We start from the raw sequence: 13,935 nt of genomic DNA, 5'->3' as shown, positions 1-13,935 counted from the left end.
GTGACATGTTGTGTTGTCTTTTTTTGTTTTTGTTTTTTTGTGGGAATGAAGCAAGTTGAGATTAAAAGCAGTCATGTGCTGCTGCTTATTTTCAAATCTATGCTGCTTCCTTTAATTGAGACACTTTTTAGTTTGATTTTTTTTGTGTTTGGTCCTCTGAACTTTGCAGCCTGTGTATCGACACTCGCAGCCTCATGTCCTGACCTCCCTTGGAGCGAGGAAATGGATTTACTCCACTCGATGCAGCTGTTTCTACTTCTGCTGACACTACAACACAATCTGTCCCCTTACAGCCTCTGACCGAGCAGCCAGTGTTCCAGCTGTGCGTAATTACAGCTTCTGTGCATCGTTGACATTAGAGCAGCGCTGCTTGTGTAGTGTGGCGAACCCTGTGATCAGCATGGTCACGTCATCAGCGCTTGGCAAACGAGTGCAGTGGGTGCCCATTCAAAGAGAGTGCAACCCAGGTTACTGTTATTGCTACAATTTATAGGTGATTGCTAAGCATGTCGCATTCAGGCAATCAGGATCATTAACGTGTGCGTGTGGATGAGATTGTGCCTTGAAAATGTGGCTGTTCAGAACTGTCAGATTTTAAAAAATCAAAAGAACTACAGTGCTTTGCAAAAGTTTGAGTCTATACAGAACAGACAAGTTGGCAAAAAAAAAACACCATTTATATCTTTAATCACTTTTTACTCGCAGCTGCATTTCTGCCAGTCGTGTTGTGAATCTCATCCAAGTTGATGGATTTATAAACATAGTAAAAGTACCATCTGTAAAGCATGTGACTGGCAGCAGCTTCATTCTTCAGCATGACAATGATTCCAAACACACTGACAATGCAGTAGAAAGATACCTGGATAGAAAAGCACACAATTGGAACAGTCAGTCATGGATTTGCCTCCTCAGCGTCCGGACCTCAACATTACTGAAGCAGTGTGGGATCATCTTTACAGCACAGAACAAAAAAGCAGCCAACATCCAAAGAAGAGCTCTGAATGTCCTTCAGGAAGCCTGGAGAACTATTCCTGAAGACTACTCAAGGTAAATACAGGACAGCTTAGCTAGGAGGTGGTCAAACTAAATATTGACTTTCACACTTATTGGAACTGTATAAACGATGTTTTTGCCTTAGATACTGTATTTCACGTGTTTCAATAAACTGTTACCACCTTCTCCCCATTTTCATAGCAAAACAAAGAAATGAGGATGGCTCAAGACTTTGGACAGTACCGTATATATGTTTAGTCTGTAAGTAATTTGTAACAGGAAATTAAGGGCAATGACTACATCATATTAAAAAATAAACAAAATGCAATATGTCTATATTAAATAAAGAGAGTGGTTTTAGATGAAATGTTCAAACAGATACAGTTGTTTGGCTGGCCCTTTTTTTACACCCTTCAAAAGTGTCTCTGAGGGTTAAGACCAGAGGTGGGACCAAGTCATTGTTTTGCAAGTCTCAAGTAAGTCTCAAGTCTTTATCCTCAAGTCTCAAGTCAAGTCTCAAGTAATGTCAGGCAAGTCAGAGTCGAGTCTCAAGTCACTGGTGTAAAAGTCCGAGTCAAGTCACAAGTCTGAAATTTTGAATTTCAAGTCCTTTCGAGTCTTTAAAAAAAAAACGAAAAAAAGCATGTTGCAGTTATGCTAAATGTAAATATTAGACCATGTAATTTTTAAATCTGTGTTTTTCTCAACACATGACAAAATAGTGAACTTAGAAAATATACACAAATTGTGAAATTGCACCTCTTTAAAATGCAGCTCAATTAAACCTAGCTCCAAGAATAATTTTCACCGACAGTTCTGAGATACGCTGCATGTTATTCTTGGATGCGGTTGTAGGACCGGCTTTAAAATCGCATGACAAAAATATCATACATAAATAAATGATATTTTAAAAAAAATATAATTTAAAAAAAAACTGCATCACCAACGTAGCCTGGAAAACATTTGCTAGTTAGATGAAGTCAGCTATCTCATCGTAGCATATTTATATGCATATTTATAATCATACGGTTCTTGGAGTGAGTGCACACACTCATGAAGTTTAGTAACTTCCGGTCACTGCAACAAGCCCAGGTACAGTTTACCGACGGATGGGTGCAGGACCTTGAAATGCACCGTGTAGAAAGTAAAGACCATCGTACGTATCATAAGTTTACCAGTCTCACAAATCGTCGTCATAAATACACATTCGTTAACCGTTTATTAATAGGACCTTTGAGCTCAACGGTAATTAATTAGTAGTGGAAATAATTTCTGGTAGCATCACAGAAATGTAGCAGTGACAATAATATTGTATGCTGTAATCGTACTGGGCAATTGGTGATACAAAACAACTGTTTTATCCTGTGAATAAAAGTATATGTTTTTGTCAATGTACCATAATAACAGAAGCGAAACGCAATATTGTGTCAGGACAATTCACTATTTATGCACAATAAACAAAGGAGCATAGCGCGACAATTTCTGTTCAGCGCCAGACTTGCTTGTAACCTATATCACCAATTATGTTAAGAAAAATGACGCATTAACTACAACAGCAGACTGACCTTTGTGGAAATGCTTGGAGCAGACTAACCTGTGAGCTGGAGGGTTCTGGGACGTTATATTTGATCTTTGAATGGCTGCAATCCAGGCCATCCGTCGCCTCTTTGTCACTTCGGAAACATGGCTCGAACAATTTCTCTTCAACGACGTAATCCGATAACAACCGATCTCTTTACCCGTCGGCTTCCCGTGGCTGTCATGCGACCGGCTATTGCAGTTAATAACACAACAGCTTCTTGACATTTTTGTGTTTCTTTTTATCGCTGTGTGACTGGTTTCAATTGAAAGCCTGCGTGCGCTAGTACCGCTTGCCACGAGTTCCCAGAATCCTTTGCGGTTCTACCCGTGAATGACGTCACATTTTCAATCTCTATATAATATGCATGTTAAATTTTATATTTGGGGTAAAATATCAAGTCTTTTCAAGTAAACCGGTTCAAGTCCAATTCAAGTCCCAAGTCATTGGTGTAAAAGTCCAAGTCAAGTCACAAGTCTTAGAACATTATTTCAAGTCAAGTCTAAAGTCATAAAATTAATGACTCGAGTCCAAGTCATGTGACTCGAGTCCACACCTCTGGTTAAGACCTGATTTTAGGGTTAAAGCTTTGAATAAAACGTTGGGGATGCATGCCCTCACAGCAATAGCCAAGCAAACAGACCTCTGTGTGTATGTTTGCTCCTTCCTCTACTCACAGAATGAAGCAGGAACTCTTTGGGGAAATTCTGGTAGTAGAAAACAACTTTCATCCAAAATGTGACAACCACTCATTTAAACTACCTCAAACTTGGCACCGCACTTACTCGGGTCCCTGGCAATACACCCACAAAGTTTTAAGTGCAAGGAAATGAAAGGTGCTTGCAATAGGTGAAGAACAGGCTTACAGTTTCCACTTTTTTTGCTTAACAAAAAAAATGAGTCTTTCTAACTTTGGGCCAATCTGCAGGACAGTAAAAGAGCTGCCAAGTTAAACCAGGCAACAAGACAATCCCAGCAGCTGAGTATGCATATTAGCCACATTGTTTCAACTTATTAAGCAAAACAGATCAGGTACCTGCTGCATCACTTCCAGCATTGTTGAATGAGAGTGCTCCCTAGTGGTTAAACCCAGAACAAAAAACAAGCAGGGGTTCCAGGCAGTGTGTAATTAAAATACTAATTAAACCCAGCACAAGTCCAAACAAACCGCACACTGTTAAATACAGGTGAAGCAGACAGAAGGCCTGCAGCCAAACATTTGCCTTCTGTTTCGGTGTCCATATGCTATGTCCAGAACAGCAGTTGTGGTAAAGGCTTGTGGAGCCACTGTCTACTTTTTAAAAATGCAAGCACAGACACAGTGGATTAACAGGAGACCGCTGTATCCATGTAGAGTCCTGGACGAGGTCCAGATTGGTTCTGAGACATCTGCTTCTTTTAGTGGAAAAGGAAAGGCGGCTAATCCTGTGTGGGATTCTGCAGCCTCTCTGTTCATCAAGGCACCAGCCACGTGTTGGTTTTACATCAAAACATCAGAGAACTGATATTAAGCACAAGTAGGATTTTTCTTTTTCCTTGCGTGTGCACATGAATGTTGTATTGTTACAATGTAATACAAAACAGGAAACAGACTCGTGACATTTCTGTCACTGTTTTATCACTTCTGGAAAACACAAGTTGAATGTGTAATCATTTTCCCCTGCAGCGTGAACATCTGAAAATAAAGTCTGGAAAGTTAAAAAATGAAAAGACTATAGAGAAAACCAATGAAAGTCAATGAATGAATTAAGTAAATGTGTAAAAAGTAGAAAAATGGAAAAATGCTCCACCAGTCCTGGCAGATCAGCTGATGTCTTGCCATAGATACTGATAGCTCAGGTTACATCCTACCAACGTGTTGGTTATTTAAGTCACCAAATGTCTTAAAAATCATTTATCAGTCAGACTCTAATTGCAGGCATTTTCATAAATTGTGTTGCATTTTCAGATGCACAAAACTAATTGGACAAACTAATGTAATTGTAAGTATAAGGATGTTTTTAATAACTGGATGAACATTAGTTGCAATCAGTGGATGTCTAAAGCTGACATTACCATGAAAACAACAATCCTCAGCTCCCCATGAAACCACTCCTCGGTCTATCGTCTAGTTGTTTGAGCCTCTGAAAATGATGCACTATGTATAAAAATGTCTCTAATTCTCAAACAGTTAATAGAGCACTTTTATGAAGCTCCTTGAATTCAAGCTGAAGGTCTGCACTTCAATCACACATTGATTGTTAGATTTAAAGCCACTGTGGTGGGGTACAGAAGCACAATGACAACATAATGTATCGCTGTCCAATGATGATCCTGTGGATTTAACTGTATGTGTTTTTATTCATGCCTGCTCAGCGCTGTGCTGCTCTCAGAACAGCACCAAGCTGCCAAATATAGATTAAATTAAGTAGAAAAAATCTTCTTTTGACTGGAGTGATTCTCCTCTAAATTAACTGATGCTCACACCACCAAGTAGACTTATCTACCATTATATATGCAATTAAAGAACATATCTCGCAGTTAACTTGCACTGTGAGGAAACAAAAACATCTGTAAAGTGGCCACTGAATTAGAACCAATGGTGTGTAGTGTTAGTCTCCTTTACAGCACTATAAAACTGTTTTTCCTCACTGCACCCTTGAAGCTCTCAGCCTTCCAAAAATGCTAAATTTGCTGCTGTAAACCTGACTGTCATTTCTTTATTCAGTTACGAACAGTAATGTGTGTCTAACGCTAAAAATGATGTTACATGTACATCTAATCCTTCCTAATCCAGAAATCCTGGACCACAAAACTGGACTCATCTTCAGCTGGTGGCGTAAAAGCAGCTCGAACATCAAAGTGAGGAAGTGCATAGAAAAACACATTTTTAATCAGGTCACATTTGAAGAATCCTTCTGAAGTCACAAAGGCCGGCTACGAGCGTTGTCTCTTGAGCATCTTGCAGTCTCGGGAGAAAGCCTAAGGTCAGCTGTCTGCCCTTTTCTATACGCTCTGCCTGCGTGGTGCTGGTGCAGTAATTCCTTCCACCTGCATCTCTGTTCTCTAACAGCCTCATATTTAAAGTCTCTTAAATGTCTGATGCAGTTTCCTTATATAAAGATGTGGACTACAAGACAGAAGGAAAACCCCGGATTGGGTGTAGCTTCTCCTAAGTCCTCTGTTGCATCATTTTAAATGATTCCACACAGTTTTATTATTTGGTGACACTTCTGCACTCAATTTATCTGGTAATGAAAAACATTTACTACCTCTGGCTACAACGGTTTTGAAAAGAACGAGCGGAAAGACCCTCATTTGTTCTGTGAAAGTAGGAGGATTTTGAATATTTTAAAATGATCAACGACAAAGATGCTTTGTGCAAACATAACAATATCAAAGTGATCTGCAACATAATTTTGCAAATACACTCCATTGTGGAGCAGTGTTTTCACTTGCATTTGGACGATGCTATCATCTTGAGCAGGACTTTATTTGTATTCTTTGGATGCCTGAAATAAACTCCTACGTAGACTGTGCTTTACCCTCACATGCAACCCTCATCATTACATTGCCTCTTTCCTTCACCTCCTCCTCACTAATGAATCTCACTAATGTAATCTGATCATCATCGTTACCATCGCCATCATCTGTATGGATTTCCATTAACATAAATACCACCATAAATCTTCTTTAAGGTTCAGCACAACAATTTCAGCGATGATGCTAAATGGGGAAGAATTATACTTACAGTATTAACAGGTTTCAGTGTGTGCTCCCTCCAGTCCAGCCAGTCAGTGCCTGAATTATTTATAATTTACCTTGTTATTTTTCATTTGTTTACATATTTTAGCACAACACGCATTCGTGATTTAAGCCTGTGTATTTCCTGGCTTGAAAAGTGAAAATGTTTCTTGGTACCTTAACTCAAAGAAAAATCTACTTTGCAGTTCTTTGATTAAAAGTCAGAGGAAACTAAATATATATGCAGTTGTGCAGTGAAGGGTATAATTAGATGAAGCAGCGCTAAATTAAATGACCAGGGGAAAGGTTTGAAGTTAAATTGACTTTTGATTCAGATTAAATTATAACAATGGTGCTATTAACATCGGGAACATCAGAAGGAATAGTGGTGATGCTGGTGGTTACTTTTCACACATTCATTTCTGACTTTATTGTTAATAAAATAAGTTTCCCAAAGACTGAGATTCTCCTCGAAATAAAACAATCCAAGTGCAACTTTAAGGGTAATGGTACTCTTAACCAAGGTCAATAAGTCAGGAAGTACCTTAGAGACTCATTATTTCAGTGAGATGTTATTTTCCATAAAGTGCCAAAAGTGCCCACAAATCTCACTTAAAGCTGCTTTGTTGTCATTTCTGGCCACAAGGGGGCAGTAGCTCAACCTCGAAACTGCACTACAGCAGCTAGCTCCATATATTTGATATGGCAGGGTTTTTTTTTATTACACTAGATGCCCTACCTGTCCCCTACCTATGATCAAACCAGCGATATTATGCTTGTTAGATACTATCCTGTGGAGCCTCTAATCCTGATATGAAGTTCATAAAAATCAAGCAGGAAACAGAAGGAAAGGGATAAATAAGTTCAAACTTCCACTTTGATGGAATCATTTGGACCTCATCTTCAGCCGCTCCTGCTCGTATGTTTTGGCATCTACAAAAGCTAAATGGCATTTCTTTGCTGCTCCTCAGGCTTTATGCACAATCATCCAACCTCTGCACCTTGTATTTTACACAGTAAAGCCCCGCACAAACACAAACACACATACACAAACACCCAAACCCCTCGAAACTGACCTCCAGTGATGCCAACAAACACAAAACCAAGCTCATTTTAAATTAAATGCTTTCTATTTTCCTCACGCGCCCACACACACACACACACACACACACACACACACACACACACACACACACACACACACACACACACAACAATCTCATATATTCCCTTAGTGATAGACTAAACATTATTTGATTTAAGGAGTATTCAGCTTTATCGCTGGAACTCTTTTCTTGGTCTTGTTGTAAGGGATATCATTATTTGGAGTCGAGCCCAGTGTCTGCACACAGATCTGTTTGTCTACACTGGGTTCTCGCTCTGTTCATCAGGTAACATTTGCTGCTTTTGTTTTCAGTCTGTTTCGGGTGGGTACTGGAAGCCCACAGTGGGTTTATCTGAGGTTTTCTGCTGGCAACATGAAGCAGCAGCAGCTCTAAAGAAAGTCAATAAGAGAAGAAGCTTCACGCTGGCAAATGAAAATTACTCGAAAAAAAAGCAAGTGATATCCTCCACGCGGTCATTTGATACACTGTTGATATGAATACTGTGATAATCTCACCAGCTGACTGCCTCACTTCTCTGTTCCTAATGCTCCCGCCCATTTGACAAACCCTGTCCCCTGTCTGATCTAGGTCTGACAGGTTTTCACCCTTGGTATTGAATTTATTTTTCAGAGTCAGTTCCTCTTTAGAAGAAACATTGTTTGAGTCCCTCCCAGCTCCAGCCATCAACAGCAGCGGCTGCTTTAGATTCATTAATATTTATAGGCTAACACAGGATTTTACAGGCCGACCTGTCGCGGCTGTTGTAACTGCTGCTGTAAAACTGCATCTTAGATGCCGAAGCACTCCCTTCACAGCTGACTCTTGGCACAGCTGAAGCAATCGAGCCTAAATGCTCACACACACGCACACACACAGAACGACTTGTAGTGATTTAAGTTGAAAATCTGCTCTTGGAGGAGAAGGCTGATTTATTATTATTATTGTTATAATGCTGGGGATCTATCTGCAGTTCTTTGTGTGGCATTTTCCCCTATAAACCATATAGTAATCACATTCAGACAGCCCTGTACATTAAAATGAAGCCAATTTCAGGTCTTTCTGCCATGTAGGTGAGAGGTGATCTTACCCATTAAGGTTAGAGCCACTTTCCCCTTCAGTAACAGTGTCTTCCAGGTCTGTGACCATGAGGGAAATGGTCTGTGTTATGGAGGTGAGCAGGGCTCACCTTGTGCCCTGATGAAAGACATATGCTATTAACAACCTCTGCCTCATCACTTTTATCGGGCAATTGAATCCAGTAGTTTTCCTTCACATTAAAGTGCATGCTCCTTACCTGTGGCTGCTCACACTGTGAGTGAAGTGAAGCCATTTTCTGTGATGCCCTGGTCCAAGTTTATTTGTATAGCTCTTAATCACAGTTACAAAAGGCTTTGCAACGCCCACATTATGGAACAACAAATGTGAAAAATGGGTTTGAATCTGCTGCCACACAAAGCATGGCTCAAATACAATGCTTTAACAGCAGGAAGGACTCAGAGCTGTGGGTTTTATTGCTCATGTATGGACTGGATAAGAAGTGACAGAGAGACTCGTTAAGCAGTGGGTTATATGCTCCCCAGGAAACTTTGAGCCTCAGACGCTTCGTTTTCTGTGTTTTGATTCTCCAGTTTTTGCCCCTTTATTGCTTCAGTTTTGTATCTACGCCTGTGGTGACTGGGCCAGTCAGTCAGGTTGTTGCTGCTGATGGTGTCAACATCACTGAAACACACTGCCAGCAAGCAAGCCTGCCAATCAATCAGCCAATCAGCAGCTTATCAGCTCATCATTCACAGCATCTTTTCTTATCTGCAAACCTATGCAAAGTAGTAATGACCTAATTAGAGTGACACTCACACTTGCTGGCAGCTGTGCTGGTACAGTCAATGAGGTGGCTCATTGTGATGAATGGTTGGGCGACGGCTTTCCCTGGTGGAATTCTCCCACCTGCACTCGTCAAACATTTGGTTAATTAAGTCAAGAACTCGCGCTCGTCCGCTGAGTTTTTACAGCCAGATAAAATGAAGTGGAAACAACTCAGCTCCAAGAACCGGCAATGTTTTACAGCAGGTCACACAGTTGAATCATTTTGCATATCCTTGAACTTTTTCACGAATTTTTTTTTTTTACATTTCATTATTAGCCAGCTCCGATTCAATGACACCAATTTGTTTTCACTAAATGAATGTCACTCGGGCACTTTGCTCCCGAAACTCCAGCCTCAAATGCCATTGGCATGAAATTTTATTGTGATATTTACTTTGCTCATGGATGACAAAGATGATAAATCTTAGTGACCGCAGTGGTGTCATATCTCCACGCTTTAGTGCCAAAAATGTTTTTGGGTTTTAGGTAATAAAAATGACTCAGCATATATTTGGATTCGTTATCATGAAATCTGGTTACATGATTACACACACACACACACACACACACACACACACACACACACACACACACACACACACACACACACACACACACACACACACAAATAAATCTCGTAAAGATTGTCTTAACATATTTTCAACATATGAATTAGAAGAATGTCTCTTTCAGCTGCCTGCTCTATTTATAATGACTATGTACTCTATTAGACTTCACACTCAAACATTTACTTTTACACTGTGGGCTGTAGCTTCTGTTGGGCATTGCAGCATGGACTTTGGATGACTCATACAGTATGTCTTTCTACATTTGTTTTAAGACTGAAATGCTGCCTCTAACCAGTTATCCACCCTGCAACGCTCCTGTAAAGGTTGTCTATGGTGAAGTCTGGAGCCTCTCTCAACCACCATTAAAATACGAGACGTTTATAGTTTTAAAGCTCCATTAGAAATGTGAGGAGAGATGCTGTGGACTCCAATCAGCGGCCGTCTGGCCTCCTGGTTTGGATGTTTCAGCACCGCGGACAGCACACAGCCTCGCTCAGCTCCTCTCGTCTTATTGATGCTTGATGATTTGTGATTTCCGGAAAGATCTGCCTGACAAAAACAAGTCCTAGTCCTAGGACTTGTTTTTGCAGTCACTCCTGGTGGGCTTTTCGTTTTTTTATTTAGCTCATATTAAGAATAAGAGGATTATTTTGTTTCCGCCAAAAATCAGTTTAGTAACAGGAACACAGGTTACCGCTCGCCTAAATTAAATTTCCTCACCTCGCAGTCACTCCTGCAGAGGTGAACTGACTACGAGCCTGAGGGTTTGAAGTGCGTGTATAAAAAAAGAAAAAAGAAATCATTTCATATTCCCGAACACCAGTCGCGCTCACGATTGTTTTGATCACCCACCAAAAGTCGCTCACTCGCCTTTCCATTTAACACAACGTCACTGTAAAGTCTCTACGTGGCACCTCGGGCACACTTATAGCCCCTGTAGGAGTGTTCTTGGGGCCTGCGGGTCATTGGTCAACAGGACGCTCGAGCATCTCCGGCTGTAGCAGCCGCCTCCTTCTCTGCCACAAAACCCCGCACACGGCATTCAAGCCGGAGACTTGGCGGACTGCACTCTCTCGTCAGGAGGAAAAAGGAAAAGCAACATAAAAAAACTTTTGCTTGGGAGTGAGATGGGCGGCTATAGCTGATCTTGGGTAACGCGATCATTGGCTGTATGGATTATCGATAAGTGCAGTGAGGAATGCGTTCTTGTCATTAATTATTTATATATTCCTGTAAAGCGGCGGGCATGCGAGAGAGACGCCGCAGCGGCGAGGATCGCCCGCTCTGAACCGGAGGAGTCACCGGCAGATGATGTCCCGATGTGAGAGTGCTTCCAGAGGAGACGGAGGAGAGGACGCAGGAGGATGAAGAGCGGGGGAGAGGGATCGAGAGCGGCAGAGGTGGAATATAATGAAGTTGAGTGGGAAAGGGCTGTGCACCGTCCTCTCCAGCACCCTCCTCTTCGTGTGCGCCCTGAGCGAAGTTGTCGTTGGATTAAGATGCGTTTCGTTGGGATCTACGGTGAAAGCGCATTTCCACCTCGGCTCCACAGCCGGGGCTTTCTACTCCGGGCTACTTGTGGGAATCGGGCAGGTCATGCTGGGAACCGCGCTGGTGTGTTGCACGGACAAGCCCGGCTGCAGGAATTTCTTTCTCCTCGGTGTTGTGGTCTTCTTGTTGGGGGTCCTCACCGCCTTCTCTGGCGCGGTGGTGGACGGGGACACGGCTTCTCTGGTGGAGAGGAAATATTCCCATTACTGCTTCCACTCTGTGGTGTTGAACCCTGCCTGCGAGCAGCTGAGGGATTACCAGCGGAGTTTGGTCATCTCCACTGTTCTCAGCACGTTGGAGTGCCTCCTCGGGCTCATCAACCTGGTGATCATCAAAAGGTACAAAACAGCGCAGTTTTCTAGGAGCAGACAGTGTCAGAGGCAGAGCGCCGGGGCGATCATCTTCAGCGAGGAGCGGGACTGCTCCTCGGCGGATTTCCAGCCGGTGTCTTACATCAACCTGGGTGTTTTTGGTGTGTTTGACGAGACAGGTGCAGAAGTGCAGTGCGGGGGACACCCGTCAATCGAACTGCCGGGATACTCGCCCACGGACCCGGAGCTCAATCATTGCTTCCCTTTCTCCTACCCGCTCCCCAGTGAACTGCCACCCGCATACGAAGACATTTTCCCCGCTGAGGCATGCAACACATAGCCGCTCTGGAGCAGCGCTTCCCTCTGCTGTGACAATCAATGACTTTACGCTTTAAAAAAACAACAACCCCTTCCTCTTCCTCCTCCAACAACCCAACAAAAAGCAGTAAGTTACACAGGAGGACGGCGGAGTGGATTTTGTTTTCGCCTCATTCCTTCTCACTTTTCTTTTACCTCTGCCTATGCTTATGTTCAACATCATCAATCAGACTGATGTAGATAAACACATCATCCAGGGCCAGACAGTGCAGGCAGATCAAGGCCCATAAAACGCAACAGCTTGCTAATATAACAAAAAGCAGAGTTTGTGTTCTGAATGTTTGCTGTTAACGTTTTTACCTGTGAATAAACTGTATTTAACCTCACCTGACGTCATGGAGCTGCTGGCAGTTTAGATTTTGTGCTGGTGTGTTCACTCTAAACTTCGAGCCTAAAGGTTGCGGGCAGACCTCCTCCAGACTCCGAGGATAGCTGGTGGAGCGTAATTAATGAAAGTGTCATGCACATCAATCCAAACGGTAATTTTCTAAAATCACGAGAATTCATGTAATCCGCTGGGTAAACACCCGAGAAAAGGCTCTAAAAGGAGTCACATCTTTTCACGTCAAAGCGGGGATACTTTGACAGAGAAACTCTCCTTTGCACGTTTAATCCCATCCAAGTGCAATTTTAGTTTTTACGCACGATAAAATAAATTATGTCGTAATTGTTACCACAAAAAAGCACACACATTTCTGTAGCTGCTAGTAAAAAGCAAAAAAACATGAACATATGTGTTTTAACTGTTACAGTTTATTTGTTCCTTAATTACTTTGTATGAATGTCTTTCTCAGTAGGATAAAACTTATGAAAATACAGTTAAAAGTCTAAAATCTATGCCCTCCTAAACCAAAGGCTTACAATGGGCCAGATTTCAGACTTTCCTGGCCAATTCTTACCTTATGTTTAGCCACACTTAAGTAATGCATTAGTGTTGCACTCCAAAGAGCAGGGTGACTAAAGAGAAAGAAAGACATTATTTTAAAAAACGAGTAAAGTCTAACAATCAAGAGCTTCAAACACACAGGATCCATAAAGCAGCTGCAAACTTGGATTTGTTCTACCTTCATCAAAAGTTACTCCACCCCATCAGGCTACCTGACCACCCAGTCTGACATAACTCTGGTGACATCATTATGACATCATCAGGGGTATTTTTTTTTTAGCCTCTGGATAGTTTTTCTCAGCTGGCTGCTGAGACCGCATGAGCTGCCTGAGCTTGATATGTAAAATCTGTGGAATTTCCTTTTATAGCAAAGCTTTTGTGAGTGACACAATAGATTATGGTAATGCTGATAATGAGCATGTCAGGTTCAGGAGGAAGCAGGCACGTCTCATGCAGTCTGAGCCTGAATGCGCTTCACTTTCCTTGATTTTTGAAGTAACAGGCAGGTAAATGACACAAAATCTCTCAATTCAAGGGATCAGACCAGCTGTCCGGATGCGATACAGCCCCAATGCAGTTACTCATTTTAACCAATTTAAAGAGTTCAAACTGTGCAGCGCTGCTTCCCATATGATTCCATGTGATTGGTCTTGAAATTATATACTTTCTCCATCCACACAAATGACTGCATTGTTTCTCAGCATGGATCCTCCCTGGAGATTGAAAAGCTTTTCAACCACACTATTACTCATTTCACTTAACAGCAAGAACAGAGAGAAGACAAATGACAGATCTGGCTGTCATTATTACATGCCCACCTTTGGACAACGCGTCTCTGTGGAAAATTAAATCGAAATGCTTCCTTTTCCTTCAAATTAAATCCCCTCAAATGAGCATCCGCGGCTGAATGTCTTTCTAGGGGCACTTTGACGAGCACTCTGTGATGAACAAACTTTAAGAAGTACTTCACTGGCTC

At 41.9% G+C, this 13,935-nt stretch overlaps 1 protein-coding gene across 1 annotated transcript; it reads left to right on the top strand.

Moving 5' to 3' along the window:
* Positions 1-10,721: 10,721 nt before the first annotated feature.
* tmem271 (transmembrane protein 271) lies at positions 10,722-12,695 on the top strand. Its single transcript, XM_026179793.1, has one exon. It carries the CDS (start codon positions 11,244-11,246, stop codon positions 12,033-12,035), a length of 792 nt encoding a protein of 263 aa, XP_026035578.1. The 5' UTR covers positions 10,722-11,243; the 3' UTR covers positions 12,036-12,695.
* The last annotated feature ends 1,240 nt before the right edge of the window (positions 12,696-13,935 follow it).

The sequence above is a fragment of the Astatotilapia calliptera genome, chromosome 2 (assembly GCF_900246225.1).
Source record: "Astatotilapia calliptera chromosome 2, fAstCal1.2, whole genome shotgun sequence".
Taxonomy (NCBI): domain Eukaryota; kingdom Metazoa; phylum Chordata; class Actinopteri; order Cichliformes; family Cichlidae; genus Astatotilapia; species Astatotilapia calliptera.
Note: the sequence above shows the minus strand (reverse complement) of the source record. Positions and strands in the feature narration are given on the sequence as shown.

Bases quoted from the DNA above. Each gene is read 5' to 3' on its own strand.
- tmem271 (XM_026179793.1), top strand. From the start codon at position 11,244: ATGAAGTTGAGTGGGAAAGGGCTGTGCACCGTCCTCTCCAGCACCCTC.